This window comes from Scophthalmus maximus, chromosome 2 (genome assembly GCF_022379125.1).
Source record: "Scophthalmus maximus strain ysfricsl-2021 chromosome 2, ASM2237912v1, whole genome shotgun sequence".
Taxonomy (NCBI): Eukaryota; Metazoa; Chordata; class Actinopteri; order Pleuronectiformes; family Scophthalmidae; genus Scophthalmus; species Scophthalmus maximus.
Genome location: NC_061516.1, coordinates 3430941 through 3457332, shown reverse-complemented (window position 1 = coordinate 3457332; position 26392 = coordinate 3430941). Strand labels below are relative to the sequence as shown.

At 42.5% G+C, this 26392-nt stretch overlaps 1 protein-coding gene across 4 annotated transcripts in view; it reads right to left on the bottom strand.

The window, feature by feature from the left end:
• Window positions 1–26392, bottom strand: part of LOC118301381 (ras-specific guanine nucleotide-releasing factor 2) — a 45100-nt gene extending 18708 nt beyond the window's left edge. For all 4 annotated transcript variants that reach the window (XM_035626846.2, XM_035626847.2, XM_035626848.2 and 1 more), the window contains exons 1-13: window positions 25529–26392; window positions 9916–10022; window positions 8013–8160; window positions 7617–7706; window positions 7275–7528; window positions 7081–7160; window positions 3981–4174; window positions 3263–3372; window positions 3056–3174; window positions 2786–2949; window positions 724–790; window positions 484–620; window positions 272–354 (exon numbers count right to left, since the gene is read on the bottom strand). In XM_035626846.2, the coding sequence (XP_035482739.2) occupies window positions 272–354; window positions 484–620; window positions 724–790; window positions 2786–2949; window positions 3056–3174; window positions 3263–3372; window positions 3981–4174; window positions 7081–7160; window positions 7275–7528; window positions 7617–7706; window positions 8013–8160; window positions 9916–10022; window positions 25529–25807 (1832 nt within the window). In that variant the 5' untranslated portion in view covers window positions 25808–26392. The remainder of the gene's footprint in view (window positions 1–271; window positions 355–483; window positions 621–723; window positions 791–2785; window positions 2950–3055; window positions 3175–3262; window positions 3373–3980; window positions 4175–7080; window positions 7161–7274; window positions 7529–7616; window positions 7707–8012; window positions 8161–9915; window positions 10023–25528) is intronic.

Below are 26392 nucleotides of genomic sequence, written 5' to 3'. Positions count from 1 at the left end.
GACAAGGAATTTAAAGGGGGCCATAAGGAAAAGGTGAGGGGTCACCAGAAGGCCCCTAACTTGGCATTCTAAAGAAGAGATAAACACATATGCCCTTCTCATTCCGTAGATGGACGAAAAGACACTACAACCATTAAAATAAAGATAAATGATATATAGAGATTATCAATCTACATAATCTCCACTGCTACAGTTTGAAATCACTCTTTTCTATATATCACATTACACTATATATTAGGATATCAAAAAAATATATAAATAAATTTCTTACTTGATCATGTGCGGCACAGACACTTTGGAGTTCTCCTCAAACACACTGGTCATTAGGCCATTACATCGGATATTATCAATGCACTGCGGAAGAGAGCAGAGAAATATGAGATTTCTTAAATTCTATTTAATCCCAGATCTGCGATCAATTACAATCCATCTGCGTTCTGTATGGGGGATCCCTCAACTGTGTGACAGACAATCTCATTGTACCTGGCTGATATCGCTGGTCCACGCAGCCTTTTCTTGGCGAGACGGAGCCAAGAGGACAACAGAGAAGGACTGACCATCGGGAGGCTCAACCACAACTTTAAACTCCAAATGGTTGAAGCCCTGACCTGATGCGTTGTCTACGAAAAAGAACACACAGGTCGCACCACAGTTAACTGTCACTGGACTGGACAAAGACATAAATGTCAGGCTCAAGTTATGATTTGGTATAAAGATACTCACAGTCCTCATCATTGGCATCTAGTTCTTCAATGAGAGTACACTCTATCAGAGACAACGTTCCTCCTTGCTGTTGGAGATGAAAAAAAAAGAGAGAGACCTAATTTACCCCTAGGTCACATTTTAAACATTAGAGTACATGGTCACATTATGGTATTTAAATATTGTAGAAGTTGTATTCAGTAAGCACTTTACTTTAATTAATTCATCATAATAGCTGCCAGTTCAATTTTCTCTCAATCGCCTAATCGATTAACCATCGAGTAACCATGATCACCTAGAAATCAGTGTTTCTAAAATAATCTGTTATTGAACCCAATCATACTAAGATTTTGAGGCTGCTTTTAAATTATACTGACAGTAATATTTTAGAGTAACATAAACACTTGTATAATGATGGTCTCTTGAAATTTGTCAACAACTGTAATCTTCCTTGTAAATAAAATTGGTACCAAGCATAACAGAAGCACGAAAACACCAATATTCAACATATATATATTTGTATATCATTCATTCATTCATCGTCTACCGCTTTATCCATTTAAGGGTCGCGGGGGGTCGCTGGAGCCAATCCCAGCTTATTTGTATATATTATATATAAATATATTATATATAAAGCATATAGAAAAGCATCTTATATAATCTAAACTATAATAAACATTAATAATGTTTATAGGGTTTATGGTTTGGTTTATGTTGATAACCCTAACCCTTACGTGTATTTTTATCAAAAGATAAAACTGCAATCAAAACCTTTTTTTAAGGTATTGCATGTAACATATAATTTTGTGTATTTCTGGATTACTATCATTTTCATATTTTAATGTTTCTGTAGGCTGTTCAAATTTGCTGGAGGATGACTCTTATATAGGGTTCCTACACATTTTCCATTTCAAAATCCATATTTTTTTTCCAGACTCAAATTTCCTTTTTCCAGCCCATATTTGACATCCACGTGCAAATAGGTAGATGTTTATTAAGTAAAAAAATCATTATTTAAATTAATATTATAAACTTGTTTTATATAATATTATTATATAAGTAAATATTATTTGGGCGGCTGTGGCTCAGGAGGTAGTGTGGTTCGGTTCAATCCCAGTCCACATGCCGATGTGTCCATGGGCAAGACAATTGCCTCTGCCGGCTCTTTCGTCAAAAGCACGGTGAATAGCAGCGATCTATGATTGTGTGTGAATGGGTGAATGTGACTTTCCTCTAAAGCACTTTCAGTGGTCTATATGACTAGAAAAGCACGATATAAATGCAGTCCATTTACCATACTATTATGCAAATAAATCATTTTAAAATCCAACTGTTAACATTTGACATATATACTATGTTACATATGTTATTTTATTTTTATTATATCACAGAAAGTCACAGAAAGTCACAGAAAGTCACGGTTTCTGAGTATTGATATCGAAAAAATACTTCCAATTCTGACATTACCTGTTCTATGTACTGATTCTCATCTTAAAAGATTGATGTTCAAACTCAGCCAATTTGGGTAAGCGTGTATTTTATCATCAACAGGGGACACAGTACAAAGTAATTAGCTATCACCAGGATAATCTAAATAATACCTGATTGGTAGGAACTACTTATCCTTCCACCGTCATAGTCATATGCAAACTATGGCTCTGTAGTTAAGAGTGGCAGATATGATTTACTAGACTCTCGAGTTTGAGACAGATTGTTAGTATTCTAAAATCTCTGGATTCACGTCTGTTCAGACTTCAGTCTGGAAACACAGAGATTTTTTTCCATACTTTATCCAGACCTGGAAATTACTCAAATCAAATTCCATACTTTTCCATACTGCGTAGAAGCCTATATCTAACTCTAAGAGGTTGAGCTAAGGTTTTCCTATCTCAGTTGTGTTTAAAACCGATATTGATTTTACTTGACACTAAATTCCTATGTAGTTATGTTAATCATCAATATGTGATGAAGAACAGCAAAACAGAGATTTTAAATTTTCATGAATTAAACTAAATATCTTCAAAACTCATTTGGACGGCTATTTTTTTCCAGTGTAGCATCATCTGCAGACAGGTGAGCTGACCTTGAGCAAGTGAAGCTTTCCTCCAGATGTTCGGGTGCAGATGACGAAGTGTTTGGTAAACAGGAAGCACTGTCTCTCTCCCTCCTTCCTCAGCGACAGGGAGCCCAGGCGGACCTTGCTGAGCATGCCCCGCTCACTGCTGGTTGGCAACTGGATGAGAGAGCCTGGTCACAGAGTGATTGGAAAGTGAGTGAAAATTGAAGGAGAACGGGAATGGAATGATTTGGTGGTGAAGAAAAGTTGACAGGTGTTGTAGGGGAGGCTGCTCACCCTGTCTGACGAAGGTCTGGCTTGTGTCTAACAGGATGTCACAGCCCTCCACAATCATCCTCTCTATCGCCAAATTCTTCCTGATGTTCTCCGTGTCACTCACTTCATCGTGCATCATCCTGACAGCATGACCAATCATCATCATCATCATCATCATCATCTACATGTAATTATCACTTCATATCTATGAAACGTGCACACACTTACTTTGACAACTCCTCCAGTTTGGATTTAGCAAACTCCAGGCTCTTGCGCTCCACATGCTCATGAGGTGTGTGTGCCAACAGCTCATGGAGAGTGATGATGTACCGTGGAATCTAAAAAAGATAATAAATAAATAGATTAAAAATTAGATTTCTTTTTAACACAACTCTTAGGTGGGAAAAAAACAATACTTATTCTTAGGTAAGAGCATATATATATATATATATATATATATATATATATATATATATATATATACATACATAAATTTACATATACATCCTGTACTGAATTTGGTGCATAACTCATTTGTATTTGTAGGCAAAACACATTCACACACCTGTATCAAATAAAGTGAAGTCATGGACAAAATTTGCAGATCTGCAAATCAGCATGTGAATGCATACAATGAGAGTTGCACATATTTTTCTCACAAATATATATTTTTAACTCTCACAAATTTACCTCCATACCCACCTCTCTCCTGTGAGCTCTTGTGATATTAAATTACATTTTTTTTTTTAAAATTTGCAGCATTTCTAAGTTGAAAATTGCTCGTAAAAACAACTCAATGGAAAGGCACCTTTTGCATCATGGAGTTCTGTCTCAGTGTTTGTCATGTTGTCGGAAGTTCAGAGTTTATGTCCCATTTTCGCTGAAGCATTTATTGTTAATGTTGTTACAGTAGCTAATAGAGGTGTACATTACCAGTGAGCACTACCTGAAACATGGGGTACGTGAGAAACGTCTCCAACATCCGGCCCTCGCAAGCAGCATTGGACTCGTACTGTTTCAGCAGCTTGTCAAAGTCTCTGTTCTGCTTACAGTTTGCCAACACCTGCAGACTGTACTGGTGGTTACGCACAAACTCCTGGTAAATGTTCAGCATGGGCAGCAGGATGTCAAACAGGTCGGCTGGGTGTGAAAAAGAAAAGACAACATACCAATTTATCTCAAAACCTTTACATTTAAAAAATAAAACATCATAGTAAAATTGGTTACAGCAAGGTTCTGGGTGATGTTTCCCACAACATGCAACAGGTTCTTTAACCAATTTTCTTCATTCCATGTGAGGAAGGAGCCGGAACGGTGCGAGCCAGAACTTACATTTTCTTGTGAGTAGCTCTCAGCTACACGACCACACCTAGATAACATTGACAAAAAAGTAAATACTTCAGAAACAGGGGCTCAGGTGGCATCCTGACTAGATGCCGGAACCACTTCACCGGACCCCTTTTGACGAATGTCCGAACTCCTAACCTCATCTCTAAGGCTGAGCCGAGCCCCCCAATCGGAGAAAGCTAAATTCAGCCGCTTGTATTTGCGATCCCGTTCTTTGGGTCACTACCCAGAGCTCATGACCATAGGTGAGGGTCTGAACATAGATTGTCAGCTCCCTCTTCACCAACTGTCCGTTACAACGGCCACATTACTGCTGACGCCGCCCCCTTTCTATCCCGCGCTCCATACTCCCTCATCTGTGAACGAGACCCTGAGATACTTGAACTCCTTAACGCGGGGCAGACACTCATCCCTGTAATGTGGGTTGGGTGACAGACTGAGAGCTGCTCTGCTGATGTAATGGTGCAAAAACAGACAAATACACGTCTGTCGGTTGAAAATTCACGTAGCATATAGACTTTAAACAATGTATAATCTTGCATGAGTCAAGAGCCCAAACCCTCCTCTCTCTTCTCTCCAGAGCACACACTTACACATTGGACGTAACGTAGCTACGAAAAACTCTAAAGAAGTGTCCCTGATGCCAACTTACTTATCAAGGTGATCTAATAGGATAGATTATGTTTTAAATGTAATAAAAACTTTCTAGATTCTAAGAGTTGAACATGCTTCTAATGAGATCGTTGTTAAAATAAGCAGAGTGAGAGAATCGTATTTAAGTGGCAATGAAGAGCTGTATGCCAACTTCCTAATGTTATCAGGCTTGTGTATGGTGGAATAGTGTGTGGTGGAAGCTAACCCAAAACAATGAGAAAACACGTGAAGTCACTGAAGGCACTTTTCATGCAAGAATGTATTTCCTGGTTGTTATCTGACTTATATGATGACAGTTGGTCCTACAGTGATAAATGACATCGTTGGAATAGGTGGGCTCTATGATATGTGGCTTGTGGTGTTAGCTTGGAATACCAGGCCCTCATATGTGGACATACTGGACATTCAGTACAGTTATCGCGTTCATGTGATTAGCTGATTTAGTTGCTTGGTGTTTTAATTGTGTTTCATATAGGTATAAATGGTTGATATTGATATGTAGCCAACTTTTCTCTGCGTTCTGTGCATATGCTGTATGGTTATATTGCTTAATGTTGAGCAAATGTTGAGCATAAAACAAAACAGCATCACGACAGTTAATGAAAATCCTGTGACAGACAAAAGGCCGTATAACTTGTAATACAAGGGCGCACCAAAATAAAAAAAATGCCATATAATATTGGAGCAATGACCATATTTTGAACAAATATAGTACAACTTAACCTTAACACAATAGAAATACACTATAGTAGATGAGAACACATAACTTAACACACTGTATACAGTCCATGGTATATGTAGAACAATGGGTTAAGGGTGGAGCCCTGAAAAACATCACAAGGTAGGGACCACAGGAGGCAAAACTCATGACGAAGTGAAAAACTTCTGTTTTATAATTAAGCAATAGCTCACGACAGGCCCTGGTATACGCTCATTATACCACAGTTAAGTGGCGTTGTCATATAAAACGGTTACAACTATGGCGAAATTAAAGTAAAAGACACACTACAATTACATTTTTAAAATCTTTTTCAAAAAAAGCATTTTTTTTAACAAATACAAAAAAGTAGTCCCTTCTGGCTGCCTGCACAGGGCACAGCGGTTGCTATGCGACACACTGTAGCGTTCCTCAGTAAGAAAGCTACGAGACGGGAGCTGGGCTGCCGACAGTTCAAGTTCGCTGACCGTGTGCTTTGAACTTTCGTACGTTTCCTCCACTTCACTCCGCAGCTACTCCACAGCACTGCTCACGCCGTTACTTCATGAGTCGCAAACTGATTAGACGTCATAGCCGTGGTAAACGCTCAATATACCACAGCTATGAACCAATCAGATAGCTTGATTTGATTACCCGTTTTATAAACTGTATTTGAAAAACTCTAAAGAAGTGTCCCTGATGCCAACTGACTTATCAAGGTGATCTAATAGGATAGAGTGATCCAGAATGTCAATGTATTATGTGATTGTATTAATGATTAATAAGACAAAAGAAGACTGTTTATGTAAACAAACAAAATATATTATGTTTCCCTATTCACTACTCTGCTGCTGGAGTGCTGCTGCAAAGACCTGTGAGCTGAGGCTCTTTATGTGGTTTTGTCTGTCTCCACCTGCCTCCTCCCCCTTTCCCCTGCTTTATTTTTTTTCTTCGTTGTTCTTTTTTGCCCAGGAACCGGACTCCAGCACGCTGCTGTTCATATCATCAGAAGATTCCTCTCAATGCCACTCCGTGCCTGCCCGTCTTCTTGAGTTTGCATTATTTGTCATTAAAGACTGTTGACTACTCCCCACCAATGTCTGTGTCTGCATTCTGGGATTTCGCTCTGACTTTTATGCAGAACGAGAACAGAAAAATATTAAAATCTATTGTTTATACTGTTGTGAAATTATTAGTCAACTGTTACCATGAAGGCTAGAGTGTAAAAGATGTTTGAATGGTTTGCAGTGATGTAATGCACATGTAAATTGTAATCAATGAGCTAAAACATGCTTATAACTATATTACATGTACAAGACTTTCATGAGAGCTCCATGATACTACTCACCCAGAACTAGCGTGGGCCAGTTGGCAATCCGGGCCTTTAGACCTTGGTGGAAGATCTCATGCAGAAACATGATGGTCTCACTAGAGAGGGAGAACTGGTCTTAAATCTCTCTGGATGAGTTTGTGACCCTAACTTTAACGTGAAAGATAAAATTAATCACTGGTAAATGAAATGAATAGAAGATACTTTGGCACCTGTTGAGAAAGATGGTGCTGGCGTCGTCGTGACTGATGGGAGGTTTCTTGGAGCTGGCAGCCATGCGGAGCGGCCGGAGGAAACAGTTCACCAGGATGGACAGCTGGTGAACGTATTCGGTCTCTGTCTCCACCATGTTGAAGACAATCTGGTTCCTCTTCCTCATGCTCTCAGCATGAGGGGAGCAGATGTAATCCTGAACAATGATCTTCCACTTTCTCCGGCACAGCCAGCCACGCATGAAACTTTGCACCTGTACAGCCACAGCACAACAGGTGTTTCTCACTGTCCTTATTTCTTTGTGTCTCTACTTGTAATTCATTTATCATAAACAACTTTACCTTTTTTATCTTTTTAATATCTGGATCTTCCTCCTCTTGGTTGTTTTGGTAAGGCTGCATCCTTTCCTTGGTTTTGTTCAACACTACAATCTGGCACAACAACAGTCTCCATGTGAATATACTGGCATTGTGGATTAAATATTCATGACACCACTTTAGAGGTTCAAAACAACAATATCTCATTGCATCATAAGGAAGTAATGGTCTCGAAATCACTGTGCTTCCCTTTAGGAGAAACGTGCTCTAAACTCAAGTGTTTTCCCATCATGACAGATGCATTTGGATGTTTTGATCTGCATGTGCTCCATCTGGGAGTGCGTCTAAGTGGCTGTGCACGTGCATGTGTGCACAACAGTTGTTGGATTTATGTATGCATGAGCACGCGGATGTGCATACCTCAGCTTTAAGCCTCTCAATCTCAGTGTCCTGGTCCTCCAGCTGAGTACGAAGCTGATTGGCTGCGATCTTCTCAGTGTCCATGATCTGGACCAGGTGGATGTACTTCTGCATCAGGATCTCACGCTCGATGATAATGTCAGCGTAACTGAATGGGGCATGGGAAAAATGTGACAAGGACAGGCACAGAGCCGTTGAGAGACCTTTTTTATTCCAGCAATGGCAGATCATGGAGCCCCTCAATAGTTCCCCGGAAGTGAGCAGCAGCGCATTAGAGTAGCAGCAGATGGGTCAATGGACCGTCTGGGTTGCACTTATGAAGGGTAAGACGTTTGAATAATTTGATTGTATATTATCAGCACATCTAAATCAAATCAACAAATCAGCATAAAATTATTTATTAAATTTTACTTGTCGGTCTGCTATATGGTAAATCAACACATTTATTGACTACTAATTACCAAAAATGGCAGTTCTGTTGCTCTGAATAATGGATTCTAATTGCGTGCCAAGAACTTCTGGGAACTATCTGAAGTCTACATGAGTCACGTGACGTTCAAGCATTTTGGACTTCCGTTGTTGCGACTCTCTCTCAACGGCTCTAGACAGCCACAGAGGGCATGTCGGTAAAGCATATAATGTACAATGCACAAAGAGCCTTATCTGACAACTCATGGTATTACCAACTGAACAGATGAACAGTAGTATAAAAAGCAAAAGTCTAACATTATGTGAGCACACAGGAACATGTCGTCCGTGAGCAGGCAGTTTGAGGTGCATACAGAATTTTAGATAAAAATACGAGAGAGCCCCATAGAGGAGAGTCGAGAGAAATGGAGGCTGAGTGGCGAGATCAAGCCTGTGTGATGTAATCAGTGTAGCAATACAGCACCAGCGTGACCTACATGTGAACCGCTGCAAGCAGAACATGTCCAAGCACAGACAGACACACACACACACACACACACACACACACACACACACACACACACACACACACACACACACACACACACACACACACACACACACACACACACACACACACACACACACACACACACACACACACACACACACACACACACACACACACACACACACACACTACTTGAATCAAAAGCACAAAAAGCAGAAAGTCAAGAACAGTTTCAGTCTCCAGCAAGTTACTTAACGACCACCTTAATTCCATGACAAGTAAGGAAAAACTGTATGTGGAACACGTAGGTTACTGAAGTGCATGATGGTAAATTTTATGAGAAGCGAGTGGTTATGTTGGCATAATAAAATTACCAATAGCAGAGCAAATTTACTTCAGTAAAATTGAATATACCATCATGAAAATACTCCCTGTTACAAGTAGAAGACCTACATTCAAAATACTGAAGATTCAAAACAGTGAATCAAAAGTGCTGATGTATCAGAACAATTTACTAATAATTTATTATATTGTTTATTAATTTCTGTCCATATTTCTGCTCATTACTATGTGTAATGAAGACTTTAATAAAAGGGAATGAAGTGTATTTTATTATAATTAGTGTAGTTTTTTTGGTCACTATGACCTTGACCTTTTGACCACCGAATTCTAATCAGTTCATTCTTAAGTCCAAGTGAATATTACCTCAAGTGGTTCCTGAGACATTGTGTTCACGAGAATGGGACTGACAGAATAAATGCATGAAAACATAATGCCTCCAGTCATAGCAGTCCCTGGCGCGGAGGCATGAAAACATTTTTGTGTATGATTAATAATTCTTAACTTTATGAGCCAAGAAGTTTGAGAATCACTGGACTAATCTATTCAAAGTTTCAGAATCTTATCATGTTTTTTTATGTTAAGTCTTGATCTGTAGCTTCTAGAGCTGTTCAATGTAGTGCTGTGATAGTAAACATTTTTTACCTGGCCTGCTGGATGCACTCCACCCACTCATTGCAGTCCGACTCTTCCTCTGTCCGCAGCTCCAAAGGTTTCTGTCCATCGTGGCCAAAGATGACCAGGAAATAGTTCTGCATTCAACAAAACACGGAAAACAGTCAGAGGTGAATTTCATGGTCTTTAGGGAGCCTCGTTAAGGCTTTCTGCTCAGGTACAAGATGTACTCATTTAAATTAAGTTTACAAGAAAAGTGTCTATAGTCTGTGTATTTGCCGACTGTGATTTAAAAAATCCAGTGAATGTACCTCTTCTGTGATCAGTGATGGACGAAATGCTCCGATTTTTTACTTAACTACAGCTCAATGTAAAAATACTTCATTACAGTACACGTGAAAGAAACTTGTATACCAAATTGTACTTACTTACAACATCAGCAAAATACACCAGAAGTAAAAGCACTCAAAAATGTCCTCAGTGATTGCTATGTTATTATATGATGCATTACTGAATAATCATTACTGACACATTAATATACAAGCAGCATTTAACTGATGAGGTTGATTGAGCTAGAGCGACTGAATATACAGTAATTAATTATAACGGAATTTTATGAGGAAGGTCATACTAATTACTGATCATACTAATTTTGTATGTAAAACCCTAATATAAAAAGGTAAAATATTTTCCTCTAACATGTATTGGTGTAGAAGAAAAACAAAAGGATTTAAAGTTTTTAAATACATTTACTTAGTTGTCCTCCATCACTGGATGTAGTAAAACTCACCATCTAAATTTCATTAAATATATATTTTTTAAAAATGTAATTCAGTGTATGGCCAAATACTCTTAGCAGTTGCTGGCTGCAGGAGGATTCATAATCAATGGTTAAGTTTCATAGGAATATGTGTGTAACATACTGTTGCATCTGTTTTTCATTTCCCTTTATGTGGAATATTTCCAGAAAGTGTATATCTATGACTTATTATAAAGTGACCACACGCACTAAGATCAACCCCTTAACTCTTCGACAATGCCAGCCTAGCTGGTAAACTTACACAAATATTACTCAGACCATAAACTGGTCCAGTCAGTTTTCAAGCAAAATTTCTGGATGCAGCTTTTAAAATGTTCTTGCATTTTGATCATTACAAGCCGCTTTTTTGCATTTTTTGACATTTCAAAAGCAAAACAATCGATCAATCGATAAAATAATCAGAACAGAAAAACGATCATCATCGGTTGCAGCCCTACAGACGATCTCGACACTGCTCAGGTCTCCATATCCAGCTTCATCATGTCTGAGAGAGAGAAGTGATTACTGAAGTCGTGCCAGTTAACCATTTGAAAATCCTAATCACTGCAAACGCTTGGAGTAAAACAACATACTGTCATTGATTGAACAGGGGGGGAAAATATGACTTCATTTGGATGTGCATCCATATTATTGTTTTTGTACTTTAAAATGTTTCCAAAGCTAAAAGTCCTACCACAGCCTAAACCGTGCATGGTGGAGCGGTGCCATTTTCAAGACTGGTCCAGAACTCTGCACACACCTCAGGCACAAAAATTGACACACATCTGCCACAAGGGGACGCTACAGAAAACCCCCGCATATTGCCCTATAACTTCCATACCATACATCGCACATTCATAAACCTTATATCCACGCGTTCCCTGAATGGAGCTGAATGTCCTTAGATAGGCCATGCCAATTTCCGCCTACACGCAAAATCGCGATTTATCGGACACCTAATTCTCCACGAAACTTGGCACGTAGCATCTCCAGACAAAGCTGACAAAAATTGATTAACAAAATTTTATTACATTCAAAAATGCGGAAATTACGTACGAACAAATATGTGTAGCTAGCCGCCAAAACACCAACTTGTGCATATCTCGGCCAATTTAAATGCTGTGAACGCAAAAACGTAAGATTCTTGTTCGGCATGACACTCTGAGGTTCCACAACAAATTTACCGAAGATTAGCATCTAGGGGGCGCTACAAATATGAAAAGTTTTCATATTTCCTGAAGGGCTCATCAGACCCTCGTACCCTCTGAATTTAAGAGGGTCTAGGGCCACAACCGAGGCCACGCCTACAATGGTGTACTGATTTGTGAAAATGGGCCAATTGCACCCCCAATTTTTTTTCGACTCACCTCCTACACTAACTTGAACGACTTCAAATTCAGGTTGAAGTTACAATGAGCCATACACCTCACATACCAACAATTACACAGGTGGACAACTATGTGGCGCTATGATAAAGGTTGTCGCATTTTGGACTATAGCTCTCACATTACACATCGCACATTAAAAACATCCACACGTTCCTTGACTCAAACTGAATCACAATAGTAGATCTCATTAAGGGCTCATGCAATTTTTACCAAACTTGGAGGGTACGATCAAAGGGGCCATGCCTACAAGGTTGTACTCATTGTTAAGATGGCCGTGGCCTATTACACCCCAAAATGTTGTAGTCGTGTGTTGAAATGGATGTCGCTCACAACGAAAAACGGAGTTTACAGCTCACATGTCGCGATATTTCTCGACGATTGCCGCGACATCTCACGTTCGGCTTTTGTGGACTCAGCGACTCATCGCCAGAGCTTGGACCCCGTCATACACTCCTTGCAGTTCTAGTTAATTCAGTGTTTGATCATTAGTCAATCTCAATCAATAGCTTTCCATCTTGCATTAGTTCACTTTTTAAAATGTCTGGACTGGTCCTTACTGGTTGCTGCTTAAATTGCGAGTTTCATTTCGTGCACGCGAACTACAAAAGAATGTCCTTTAATTCCCGTGCCCGTCTGCTCAGGTGCACGGTGTACAAAACGGGAGAGCATGATTAGACAACTCACCATAGCTGTGCCAATCAGCCCGACTGGCACTGAGATGCAAACTAGCACATCAACGTCACACTATTGTTATTTGCTGACATCAGGAGAGGAGAGAGCGCACGCTCACCTGACTGCTGTTCCCACAGTTCACTCTCGTGGGGATTTTTTTTTCCTCTTCTCATGAAGGATAGTTACGGGTTTCCACACAGCTACAGTGATCCTTTCGTGAAAAATAGCTACAGAAAAAATTGTAAAAAGCTCGGATGAGATTGATGGTGTGGAATTTGTGGAATTAACAACTAGTGGATGACATGGAGACCTGATAGGTAACCATCTCTCAGATCGCTGCTCCGTTCATACTAGACGACGTGCTGTCTTGTAATCGCAGGCTTTCAGCCGTTGCGCTGCTCACACTACGAGACTCATCTGCCACGGGGGGTTCACACACCACACAATCCTTCACCAGGAGAAATGTCTCCAAATCCAGTATTATCACGAAAAACCCACGCGAGAAGTATTGCGTCGTTGGTAGTTCACACATGGCATTCGAGTGCCAATTTGCGTGGCCCCGATTTCGCGCTGATTTTCCTCCGATTTGCTGCAACTCCAGGATTTGTCGGCGTGCTGGAATCAGGCTTACTATCGTGTAGTGTAAACTCGGCTCAAGATGCAGCTGTAGAAGCTGCTCTGGGTCAGACTCTTGTTACCAGCGACTCGGCGCGGACTCTGTCCTTTCCAGCTGGGAACATGTGCCCTGTATAGCCGACTGAGGAATGCATTTGCGAAGACAATCTGATTGTTGACTCATTTATTTCTCACTGGGAAATTTATAGAATTTCCATGACAATTATAACATCTGACAACACACTTTGCTGTTATGTTGTAACGTGGAGGAAAGTAGGCCTGTATAGTAATGATGTAACGATAAGCGGGTGAGAGACGCTGCCTAGCGTGTGCCGGCTATGGACCAGAGAAAGGCTTAAGGGCTTGTGTGTGCGTGTGTGCATGTGTGTTGGGGGGGAAGGGAGGGAGGCTTTACATAACGGGCAAGGCTCGCACAGCTCCTTGCATTGCTAATGCGGCTTCCCCGGCCACAAGCCTGCTTTAAGCTGGAGGATAACATAACAATGAGAGAGAGACAGACAGAGGGAGCTTTGCCCTTCGCCAAGCATCATAATCAGCCGACAAAAATCAGTTCATTTGTCTGTGGCATGCACAGACACAACTATGAGAGCGCCTACTCGCAGCAGGCTCTCAGTGGTTAAGACTCAACATCACTTACAATGTAAAATGACCTGCAGGATGACAGGACTGTCTTTAAATTATCCGCTTCATCTCTCCCTCACTCACAGAGAGCACAGACAGGGACAAGGAGTGATGTCCTGTGATTGAATACACTCAGACGACAGGGACCTGCTCAGTTGTTCAACTGTTCGAATGTGCAACGACTATGTTCTTTGTGTCGTTAAATAACGTTGTAGTTATATTTTGTTGGTATTACCATCATTATTTCATGGATTCTTGGCTTTTTGACCTTGTAACCTTGCAGTCATTTAAGTTTAAATTGTTTTTTGTTTCCTTCCCGTTTCCTGTTTTCCTTGTGTGTGTTTTTGACGTGCATTTTCAATTTGTGCATTAAACTGAAAGGAAATGCTAAAAATCTGAAAAATGTACTGTCGGCTGAGGTGGAAAAATTGGTGTATCAGCAAAATGCAGTGGAAAAAGACTTCATGAATGAATATTTCTCGTTACTCACCTTAATTCAAATGAAATGTCAGATTCCCATCAGTTTTTTTTCAACTGTAAGCTCATTGCATCTTCCTCTTCTGTGACAGTATGATGGCACAGACAGTAGAATTAGCACCTGTGCATCTTATTGAACCTACTCTTGATATTCACATTAACATCAGTGGATGGAAACATCCAATAATTAGCACTTTAAATGTGGAAACCTGGCTTTAGTTTCTATTTCAGCCATTATTTTGCAACACATTTTACCCTAGGTTAAAATTTTACTTATAGTATACTATATTTCAGCGTTTACTAGATGGATTGGCAAAGCCAGAAGATGGATTATCGTATTTCTATCGTATTGACATGTATTTATCATTTCACTATCTTATCAATATCTTTTCTTTGAAGTGTTGTTTAGTTTTTGTCTTTGTCAAACTGAGGGTCCTGCGCACGAGCAAGATGGTGCGCCATGGAACAACATCAAGAGACCATGCAGCAGGACACTATCACTCCTGACACAGCCTGGAAAAAGAAAAAGTTACATGATTTGGCGAGATGTTTCGAAGGCTTTAAACATGTATTGCACTAAGAGAAAAATAGATTCATTCTAGTATAGTACAATGTAAGCTACAAATAGCACAAGCACCAGCAGTGTGTAGTAGGAGTCTGTGTGTAAAGGGCAGTTATGTTGACGCGGTATTCAGACAGTGACTGCAGGCAAAAGGACCAGCAAGAATGCTATTGTTAGTCAAGTGCAGCAGCATTGGAGCACCGCAACATGTTAGACCCGACTCACAAATACAAACACAGACAGCATCAAATGTTCACAGTCAATACAGCTTCCAGCTTCAACCTTCACACATTCAAATCTTTGGTTTTATATATGTGCTAAATGCAACACTGAGTCGGAGGGGAAGGAAAATGGAACAGGTGGGCTTATAAGCGTTCTGAGCAGAAATGAAATGCATGGTCCTGAATCTACAGTAGTTATAAACCTTCATTTCTCAAAAGTCTAACCCACTAATTATAGCTACCACCGCAGCCTTCCTCCTCTTTATGCTGATTTCTACTCTTTCTATTGGACTACAGCGAATAACCTTGATGGCCATCCATGTTGAATCAGGCAGTGTTGATTTCATTAACGAAAACAACGTTTTCTCCATGACTATGACGAGACGTTGACAAGCTAAAAATAGATCTTCGATAATAAAAATAATGATGTATGTTTTGTTGTCGTCGACGAGACAGCGCGAAAATGTTAAGCGTTAAGATAAAAAAATACAAAAATTCAGAGCGTGCATCTAGTCCAGCAGTGGCGAACCCGCGGCTCTTTGGCTGCTCCTGTGCACCTCATGTCAGTGTGCAGAATAGCTCCAGGACTAGAGCCCCGCTCCGCTCCCATCACATTGCATGTGCACTCACATTAACAAATAACAATAGCAAACTGTCGTTGAATCTCGACTCCGTACACAGAAGCCTGAACTGGAGATTCAATTGTTGTTGTCCCCACTGTGAACACACCGTTGTTGCGGTTGACAGCGTCTTTGGGTCTTTACTGCCACTGCTCCACAGCGCTGATCAGCTTTCATTGAAAATGTATCAACACTGAAGTTAACCGCATGTCCAAATTCAGCACTGCAACTTCTTGGTCCCTAAACTGCACACATGACAAGTTTGAGGCTGATAAGATTAACGGTTCTTGAGATATGACTGACTGACACACAGTCAGACATATTTCTTGACTTATTAGCAGAAATAGTCAGAAATTGTCTGATGGTTTCTTTACTTTGATGTGCGACCTCCTTCCCTCCTCTTTCAAACCTGCTCGTCATTGATGGAGTGTCCCTAATCCTTCAGGAGGAGGTAAACTCACCAGAGGATCTGGCCCTCCTGTGTTGAGCCATATGTTTTTATTCTAAGTATAGTTTCACAGATATGTCAGCTCTGTGCATTGCTGACTACTTTAGACTGCATACACTGGATTGCTTTTTCTTGTGTTTGGGTGTGTGGTCTTTCAGACAGAACAGTTTCTGTCTTAGGTTGCTACTGGGTTTAAAAAACACAGGGGTGGCGACTCTTGGAGATTTTCTGAGTTTCTCGCATTCTCCAGTAGGTCTGTCACCATAATTACGTTATTGACTTTCCACAGTACATGAACATGAACCTGATCATTTTTATTGACCACAATAATAGCCATTGTGTTAACATTCGTGTTTGTTGACATAAGAACGATTGTCAACAACATTCCAGCCAGTCATGATGCCTCTATCCTCTCATCTGCTGTGTGTTGGAAGTTGCAGCTCACTGATACCACTTTTACACCAAAAATGACCGTGTAGACCCAGGTTTTTTAAATGCGGGTCGACCCGCGTTTAATCGGCATTTGGCCACTTTCACACTGCGAGCAGGCCAGGGTCTGATGATCGTGTGGTGACAGTTGGCGGCCATAGATGGCGGTAGAGAGCGGAAGAAGAGTGTGGTAAACAACAGAAAGCACGGCAACCAGTGAGCCGGTGGTCAACGCTACCTTATATCTTGTACTTGTCACTCTTTCAAAGTTTACAAACTCAGCGCAGTGTTACGAGCCGAGCCTGGCCCTTTAAGCAGGAGGCTGTAAGGGGTTTGAAGTGTGTGTGTGTATGAGAGAAGAAGAAGCTTGGCTCTGTGTTTGTGTACGTAGCTGCAGCCACAAGGAGAACGGGCTCCGCACATCATCCATGTTAGGGTTGAAATAAAGTTCTAAACCTCATCGACGATCTGGATTGTGTTAGTTGTTACCACCAACGAGCCAAATCTAGGCTAAGCGAGCTAGCTACACGCGAGAGGTCCCTTTACTACAGCTGGTGAGGTGACAGCAGTTACCGACGGAGGAGTCGAGCCCTCGTTGCCTCCGTCATCGCGCAAATTAGCGGGTCCACCCGGGTGTGACGTTCACATCAATGGCGATCGGAGGTGAAGCCGATTATTGCCCGGGTCTATGGCAGAGTCATCTGACCCGGGGCTGAACGCCGATTAAACGTTTTCACACTGCAGAAAAACGCAAGGCTGCGGGAGCCGACGGCATCAGCCCCAGGGCTCCGAAGACCTGTGCCAGCCAGCTGTCTGCTGTTCTCCAGGTCTCTTTAACGTCATGCCTGGTTCCCAGGGCCAGGGTGGGCAATCGGGAGATTCGGGGGGATTCCCGGTGGGCCGCTTCACTTTCACTTCACTCTTGCGCCGGTCGAAAAAAAACAACAACTGACAATTGTCCCGAAAGTTCACTTCTCTTCAAGTTCACAGCAGCCTCTGCATGACAACAGAGAAGATGGGTTGTACCATCTGAGGGAGTGTCCCCCCCCACACACATAGAGTTGGTTGGGTCCATATAGCTTTCTCAGGTACCGACAGCTTCAGCTCAGGTACCGACAGGTAGAAAGAGGCCGGGAGGGGCTGAAAAGGCCAGGTTAAAGAAAAAAAAGGAAATTGGAGGACGGCGCTGCCAAATCTGCCAAACTCACAGAAATGTTTTCGAGAGGACAGACCCAAGTGGCAGCTTGTAAAGAGAGATATAGGCCTGATGATTAGAAGTGTAATTATTAGGCTCACATTTTAGGCTTAAATATTAGCCTATTTGTATCACCCATAGTGAATCATACAATTTGCTAATGTTATGCAAATATTGATAAAAAAAACAACAACCTCAAGCTTGATCTGTGTATACAGTAAAATTACCTCTTAATGATTTTTCTCGTCGCCTCTGAGCAACAGATAAGCCAGTCCCCTGCTGAAAATGAGGAAGAGGAGCCAGAGGCAATGACTGCAGAAGGGACAGGTAGAGAGGATAACAGAGTAAACAATAATAAATTAAAATAATTTCATGTAAGATTAGATAACACACACATAGAGCAGGAGAGGTGATAGATTCTATATAATATCCAGATATTCAAAATGGTGTCAACATTATGCTATAGATTTAGAGTTGTGCTAGACAGAATTCATTGTGCCGCATAAATGCACTACAATAAAATGATTGACTAAATAATAGGTTAAAGTTGTTTACTCAAGAGTTCCTATCTGCGGTCATGACATCACAGTGTCTATGCCCTTCTGCGTTTTTAATGCCATGCAAAATACAGGGGAGTCAGATGCTGAGAGAGGAGATAAAGAGACAGTATCCCGTGAGACAACAGCAGCCCAGCAGAAGATCCCAGAGGTACAGACAGATGCTAGTGTAGACGAGGAAACCCATCATTTTGACTATTTTGCTCATCCTCAACCACAGGATTCAGACACGTTTTTCCATTACCATCCTCAGCAACCCACAAAACATCCTCTTCTAGCTAAAGTTTTTCACAGCAAGCACGGCACCAGCTGCAAGTGGCTGACATACAGTGAACAAACACGATCCCTGTATTGTTCTGTGTGTTTGGTATTTGCACCTGCAGCAAGTGATAGTCCTTTCATAAAGGGAGGTATGAAAACATGGAAACACCTTCATCAGCGGATAGAGGAGCATGAGAAAAGTAAGATCCACAGAGATAGTGCTGATGCTCACTTTCTGTTGGCTAAAAGGGAAGATGTAAAAAGCCTTCTGGCTGGCAAAAAAATGTCTCTACCTCATGAGCAGGTGAAAAAGAAGCGTCAGGTGATGGAACACATCATAGATGTGATAAAAGTCCCCCGCTTTCTGCCCACCTCTCCTCTCTCCCCCATTTCTCTCTTCACCCCAACCGGTCGAGACAAATGACCGCCCACAACTGCCAGAGAAGGCTTCCTGTTAAAAGGGAGTTTTTTCTCTCCACAGTCGCCAAGTGCTTTACTCATTGTGGGATTTGTTGGGTATTCCCTGTAATATTGTTATATTGACCTCACTATGTAAAGTGCCTTCAGACAATGTATGTTGTGATTTGGCACTATACAAATAAAATTGAATGGAGTTGAATTGAATACATTTGTTAGAACATATTATAAATAAAAACTACACGGTAGTAAGAGCTGAACTGTTGCTTCGTATATTCAATTTCCACCACATCATAGAAAAAGTGGGCCGGTCTTGGGCCTGAAACTCCCGGGCGGAAAAGTGGCCCCACTCAGGCCCTGCTGGTTCCTGTTCCGAAGAAGTCCATCCGGACTCAACGATTACCGGCCAGTTGCCCTCTCTTCTGGGTGTGGACGACGCTGTCATCTATCTGCTGCAGTGGGCCCATTCGTGTTGGCGGCACTGTGAGAATCACTTTCTTTGATTTCTCTAGTGCTTTTTACAACATCGAGCCACTGCTACTGGGTGAGAAACTGCGGTTGATGGGGGTCTACGCATCCACTGTCTCCTGGATCACTGACTAACTGACAAGTAGGCCACAGTTTGTGCGATGGTGGTGAGTGGTACAGGAGCTCCACAGGGGACTGTGCTGTCTCCTTTCCTGTTCACCCTATACACCACAGACTTTCAGTACAACTCTGAGTTGTGCCACGTGCAGAAGTTTTCTGATGATTCTGCAGTGGTTGGGTGTATAAGTGATGGACAGGGGGGAGAGTACAGGGCGCTGGTGGACAGGTTTGTGGAGTGGGCGGGAGCAAATCACCTGCTGCTGAATGAGGACAAGACCAGAGAGATGGTGCTCGACTTCAGGAGGAAGAGAACAGCTTCGCAGCCCCTTTCAATCTGGGGGAGGAGGTGGAGACAGTGGAGGACTACAAGTACCTGGGAGTCAACATCGACAACAGACTGAACTAGAGGACCAACAGCCTGACTGTGTACAAGAAGGGGATGAGCAGAGTCTACTTCCTGAGGAAGCTTAGATCCTTCAATTTGTGCAGCAGCATGTTGGAAATGTTCTATCTGGCTGTTGTTGCCAGCGTACTGTTCTTCGCTGTGGTCTGCTGGGGGAGCAGCATCGGAGCCAGCGACACAAACAGACTGAACAAACTGATCAAGAAAGCTGGCTCCATAATAGGCTGCAAGATGGACGCGTTTGAAGCAGTGGTGGAGAGCCGTTCATCTTATCAGTCTCACACTTGGAATGTGTGTTGTTAAGGGTCCAAGAAAGCAGTGCTGAACTTGGACGCGCATGATGATATATTAACATAAACAGATGATCAGCACTCTGGCAGCTGGGACTCATCAACGAGAGACGTTGTCAATCAAGACCTCCACGACAAAGGCGTGTTGTTCTCCGGTTCAGGGTTCTGTCTGAGTCGAACTTCCCCGAACTCTGACGAATCAGGTGAACAGCTGTTTGTGCTGCAGCGAGGCTTCGGAACTCTGAGGACTGAGTCCTGCCACAACGTCTCCTCTCTCACTTGGGTCTCTCTCCCCTCCCGGTCGCGCGCATCCTCGCGCCGCTGACGGGGGCTCACACTGGTGTACCTAGAGGCTGTTTTGAAAGAGTCAAAGTCAAAAAAAATGGCTTTAGCCGACCTGATTGACAATAAAGTAGAGGGTGCACTGGTCAGGTCCCGGTTCCAGAACATCAGGGAGATGGATGCTCCCTCTAGTTATCCACACACTGCTCTTTGACACAGGGCAGGAGCTCGTGGAACCATGCCAGATACGAAGGCGAGCTGTGAGTTTCTATAAATCCCTTTACAAAAGTGAATATGAAGAGGAGCTGACACTCCTAGAGGAGTTCTGTGACGGACTGCCTCAAGTCTCTGAAGAGACAAACTCACAGCTCGAGGCCCCTCTGCAGATGCAGGAACTGCAGACTTCTCTGCAGGGCATGCAGGGACGACGGGCTCCTGGTATTGATGGCCTAACTGTAGAATTTTATAAAGCCTTCTGGAGTGTCTGGCCTCTGGTTCCATGCCAGTGTCCTGCAGGAGGGCAGTCCTCACACTACTGCCAAAGAAGGGGAACCTGCAGGACATCAAGAACTGGCACCCTGTGTCATTGTTCTCTGTGGATTACAAACTTCTGTCAAAGGTCTTGGCCTCCAGGCAATGAACAAATTGTTATCTATCATGGATAGCCCTGACAATCCTCTCCACCACACACTGGACAGACAGCGGAGCTCCTTCTCCAAAAAGCTCATTCAGCTTCGCTGTCACAAGGACCGTTACAGGAAATCTCTCCTGCCACAAGCCACAAGACCTACAACACCTCACCTCTGTCTGACAGAACAACACTGGACTCTGTTTAACACCAATCCCGTCACATTTGTACCTTCACGTCACTTTCTTATGCACATTACTGGTAACTGATTACCCGTACTGCACCAGTTTATGTACATTCTTTATATTGTATATGTTTTTTGAAATACATTTTGCTATTCTTATATTTTTACATTTGTATTTCTTATATTTTGTGTTGTGTGCCCAATACCTTGCTGCTGTAACACTGGAATTTCCCAGTTTGGGATCAATAAAGTAGATTTATCTATCTATCTAATTATATAAAATAAGCTATACTAAAGTGTGATACCAATTGTTACCACTTTCATAGAACTACATCCATAAGTGTTCTAAAATATGCTAGTTATATGTCCAAAAATACCCCAATTAATCAATTAGTTGATCAACAGACCGTGCACTGACAACAGTGTGTTAATTGAACTTTGATTTTTTTTTTATCAGGAAAAAACATTTACTGCCACCAGCTTCTCCAATTTTTTTCTTTTTTTGGAAACTCTACTGGCAAATTGTATTTTACTTTTTTTGATGAAAATGTTTTTTTGAATAATAACTGAAATAGAGACAGGGATGACTAGAGCGCATGAAAAGATGTGTGTGTGTGTGTGTGTGTGTGTGTGTGTGTGTGTGTGTGTGTGTGTGTGTGTGTGTGTGTGTGTGCGTAAGAAAAAAATCTAAAACAACAGATTTTCACCAAACTTTGTGTGAATATTACTCAAGAGGGCATCTCCAGATGACTGGATGATTTACTTTTAGAGCTAACTGTTCAAAGTCAGTAAAAATATGTTCTGGCAAGCACATTTTGTGAGATATCTCCAAAAAGAACAGAAGAAATCTACTCAATCAATGTAGGCCACATTGATCAGAAAATGATTCCCCATCATATGATATGTAACGTCTTGAAGTCACAAAGACGTCAGAAAGTTATGTCATATAGAGTAATAATGCATCTCCTTTTGCAAGCAATAACATTGGAGACACTATGTATAGCTTTTTAGATTAACCAGTCATTTGTTATGGTATAAATAACGTCATCATTAATACCATCTAAAAAAGTCAGAATTGCCATGGATGGTGACATGGATCTGCCCCCTGGAATTGCCTGATTACAGCATACTGCAGTGTATGCATTGCTCCTCTAATGCTTTCAACGCCGTCCAATGTTAATAAAATATTTGCTGTATGCCAAGAACACTAACCATCACATGTAACTTCTGTTTTGTTAACGTTTATTTTATTTTATTCATTAGAATCAAAATATAGTGGTGCAGGAGAAACACTGTATTAAAGTAATTAAACCCAAAAATTAAGTGCATCCCTCAAGACAAAAATAAAGACAAAGACAAGCCTATGGCTGCTTAGTCTGCCTGCAAAACATTGGCAAAAAGCCACGTAGTCTGCTCTGTGTCCTGAGTCGAGATTCACCGAAAAAGTTTATTATCCGCGTGTGTGAATGTAAAATGCGAGCGGAGCGGAGCGAGGCTGCAGACTGAGAGCTGCTCTGCTAACGGCTGCTCACGAGGCCAAACACACACACGAGCCACACAGAGAGCAGCCTGAGAGCAGCATGTCGCCTGTGAGCCGCGGTTTCACCACAGCTGGACTAGATGCGCGCCGGAGAAAAGTATAATTTGATCTGACTTTTTATCGGCTATAATTTCATTATCCGATAGATAATATCGGCCCGATAATCTATCGGACCGATACATATCGTGCATCCCTAGTTGTACACTCTTCTTTGTCGTTTTTAATGGTGGTTGGCAACCCGCGTAACAGGCGTATTATCGGCCCCTTCTGCTCTGGAGTTCTCCCTTTCCTCTGACAGTGGCAGATACTAAAATGTGGCTGAGAAGCAAGAAGATGTGGGGATTTTTTTATTTTATGGAGGTGCTTATTTGATTTTAAAGCCAATATACTGATCGTTTTGATAGGTTCGGAAAAGTTGTTGTTTGATGTTAAATTTAGTGTACAGCGACGACGGCAACAAACCCCTCACCCTAACCCTAACCCTAACTGTAACGGATCACAGTTGGTCCGTGATCCGCCTAGGGCTCCGAACGCATGTGATCCGCCGATTAATTGCAAAGCTAAACGACAATGCGTGAAATACAGTTAAATGTCGATGCAGAGAACTGCAGTTAAAACATAATGATCGGGAGATGCTGAAAGAAGTTGTGAGTTGTTGTGCATGAACGAGGCATGTTAACATACTGGAGCCAAGCCATGACTGTAAATACTCCTGTCGGGAATGGAGCAGCGTGTGCGAGAGAGAGAGCGAGAGAGAGAGCAGGGAGCGTGTGTGATGTAAGCATGGCTCGACCCAGCGAGGGAGAGAGAGAGAACTGCAGTCTGTCTTGATCTAATAATTGAGTGTGAAGAAGAAGTCTCGGTGTGTCCTTTGCCTCACTGTTGGGGAAAGCGAGGGTGTTTGCCCTCGCAGCGAGACAGGGAGATCTCCCTCGCGACTGATGAAGTAACATGGATCTGCCCTCAGGAACTCTGTCGGCTCTTGAAAACTCTGTTTTTTTCAGTCTCTATTTTCCTTTATGGACTGTTATTGACGCTTTGATGACCTCTTGTGGACTTTGGTTTGTTTATTTGATTATTTCCTTGATTTGCATTCCTTGTGTATCTCTGTTAATTTACGTTTGCCAGTTCCTGTTTTGCTGCCCCTTTCCTCATGTTGCCTCACTTCCTTTTCCTGTGTCTTGTTTCTGTTCACTTTTCTTTTTCCTGTGTCTCCTGCCCCTGTGATTGTCTGCACCAGTTCCCAATGTGTCCCGCCTGTGTTCAATATGGCCGGCCCACCTCCTGCGTACAACCTGTCTGTTCTGTTCCAGTCCGTGATGTCTGTGAGGGTTTGCTCCCATCCGTTGCTTTTTTTTTTGTTTTATATTCTCCTGTGATTTTTACCCCTTTGTTTTCCATTCATTACGATTATTATTTTACTGCACTTTGCATTTGGGTCCTGCTCCTTCAAAACGTAACATTTAGTGATTCATGCCTCGTATTGCACTTTAATTCAATTTTTTGCATATTTAATTTTGAGATTTCATTTAAACACCAGACTTGAAGTTTTTTTCATTAAAGACCATGGGGAAAAGTTATCTCCTTCGTTTTCTGGAAAGCAACGTTATATTTGTCTCTTTTTTTTTTTGCTGATCAAAAAGTAATCCGCGAAACGATCCGAACCGTGAGTTTTGTGATCCGTTGCACCCCTAGTAGCCAAATGAAGTGCAGCATTTAAAAGCCTTATAAAGTGAAAATCCCCAAAAATGTGTGATGTGACGTTACGTCATTGCCTGCCATATTTGGAAGTCCAGGAGACGTGACAATACGCATGCGCAAGCAGTAAACCAATAGCTCATCCTTATCATGTTCTCGGTACCATGTTCTTGGCCTCAGACATACTTTCGGATCCAGACCGTATTATGGCAGAGCAAATTAAATGAGCTCCCAGAATTCATCTGGGTCCCAGGCTGCCTCTGGCAGATTATATATTTCTACCAAAATATATTATATCTGCTAAATATTTGTTATTTTGAAGATAAAGATTGAGATTCATCTTCATCCGTGCATAACTGCCGAGTCCCTCACTTAATTGCCTAATTTTAGTCCTTAACTGAGACATTCAAGTCTCTAATGACAAAATCTTTTGGAGCTGTACAAATATCACAACCAACTTAATTTTAAAGCCAATGAGCTTGTTCCAGTATCTCCTAAAAAAAAAGAAAAGCAAAACAGGTTTGTGTGTGTGTGTGTGTGTGTGTGTGTGTGTGTGTGTGTGTGTGTGTGTGCGCGTGCGTGCGTGTGAGTGAAATAAAACATGATCAAATGCTATTTCTTCCACATCTTTCATACTTTACATACAAACACATGGCAGTTGGCCACATGGAGTGGGGTTTTGAATGCAGCACTTGGCACGTAGTGAAACACCTGAGCTGGGACGCACCTGCTGTCTCTCCGTGGGCTCTCTGCCGATGGCAGGGGCCTTGGGCGCCGGGGCCCTCTCGCACGAGCATCCCTCCAGCAGGTATATGCCGGAGGGCCTGGCGCTCTGGTCGTTGTCGAAGTAGAAGAGCACGTTCTGGTACAGGGCGAAGTACTTCTCTGCCCAGCGGCTGTTCTCCGTGGTCTTCTTGCTCAGCACGCCGCGCTTGGTGCCCTCTTTGCGCGCCGCCACCGACAGGTGCAGCGCGTGTCCCTCGTTGTACCGCACGCTCTTCTGCATCGTACGTTCGCCGGGGCTCTCGTCTCGGTGCCGGCTTCAGACGGCCACCCGCGGCGTCGCACCGCCAACCCCCGGCATGCTCTCACTTGCCTTGCTTTCCGCGGCGGGACAATGGAGCGGAAGCGTTTAATAGCTCCGGTTGCAGGGAAAAAAGTAATCCTGGCTTACCGATGGTGTAAAAAGTCGGAGTGTCCGCGGCGCGGCGCACACACACCCCCCCGCCCCCTCCCCCCTCGCCAGGGCTGAGGGGTGACGGGGGCTCTCCTACCAAGCCGAGCCCCCAGAGAGCAGCCGCAGTCCACGTGCCTTTGCGCGCTCCAAACTTTGACGCGCGGTTCACCGGGCGCACGAGGGCGCTGCCGCGGGCCCCTGTGAATTGGAGGGGGGACAAAAACAACAACCCCCAAAAAAGAAAATAAGAGCAAAGGCTTCCCGTACCGGCAGCAACGCAACGCAACACAAAAATAGATTCAGGGGACAGACGGTGAAAACAGAATCGCGGCGGAGATCAGCGGTAATCGGCTTTGACACCAACTTAAAGAGACAGGTCGCCGAAGCCTCCAGCCGCGCGCCGCCGTGCGGCAT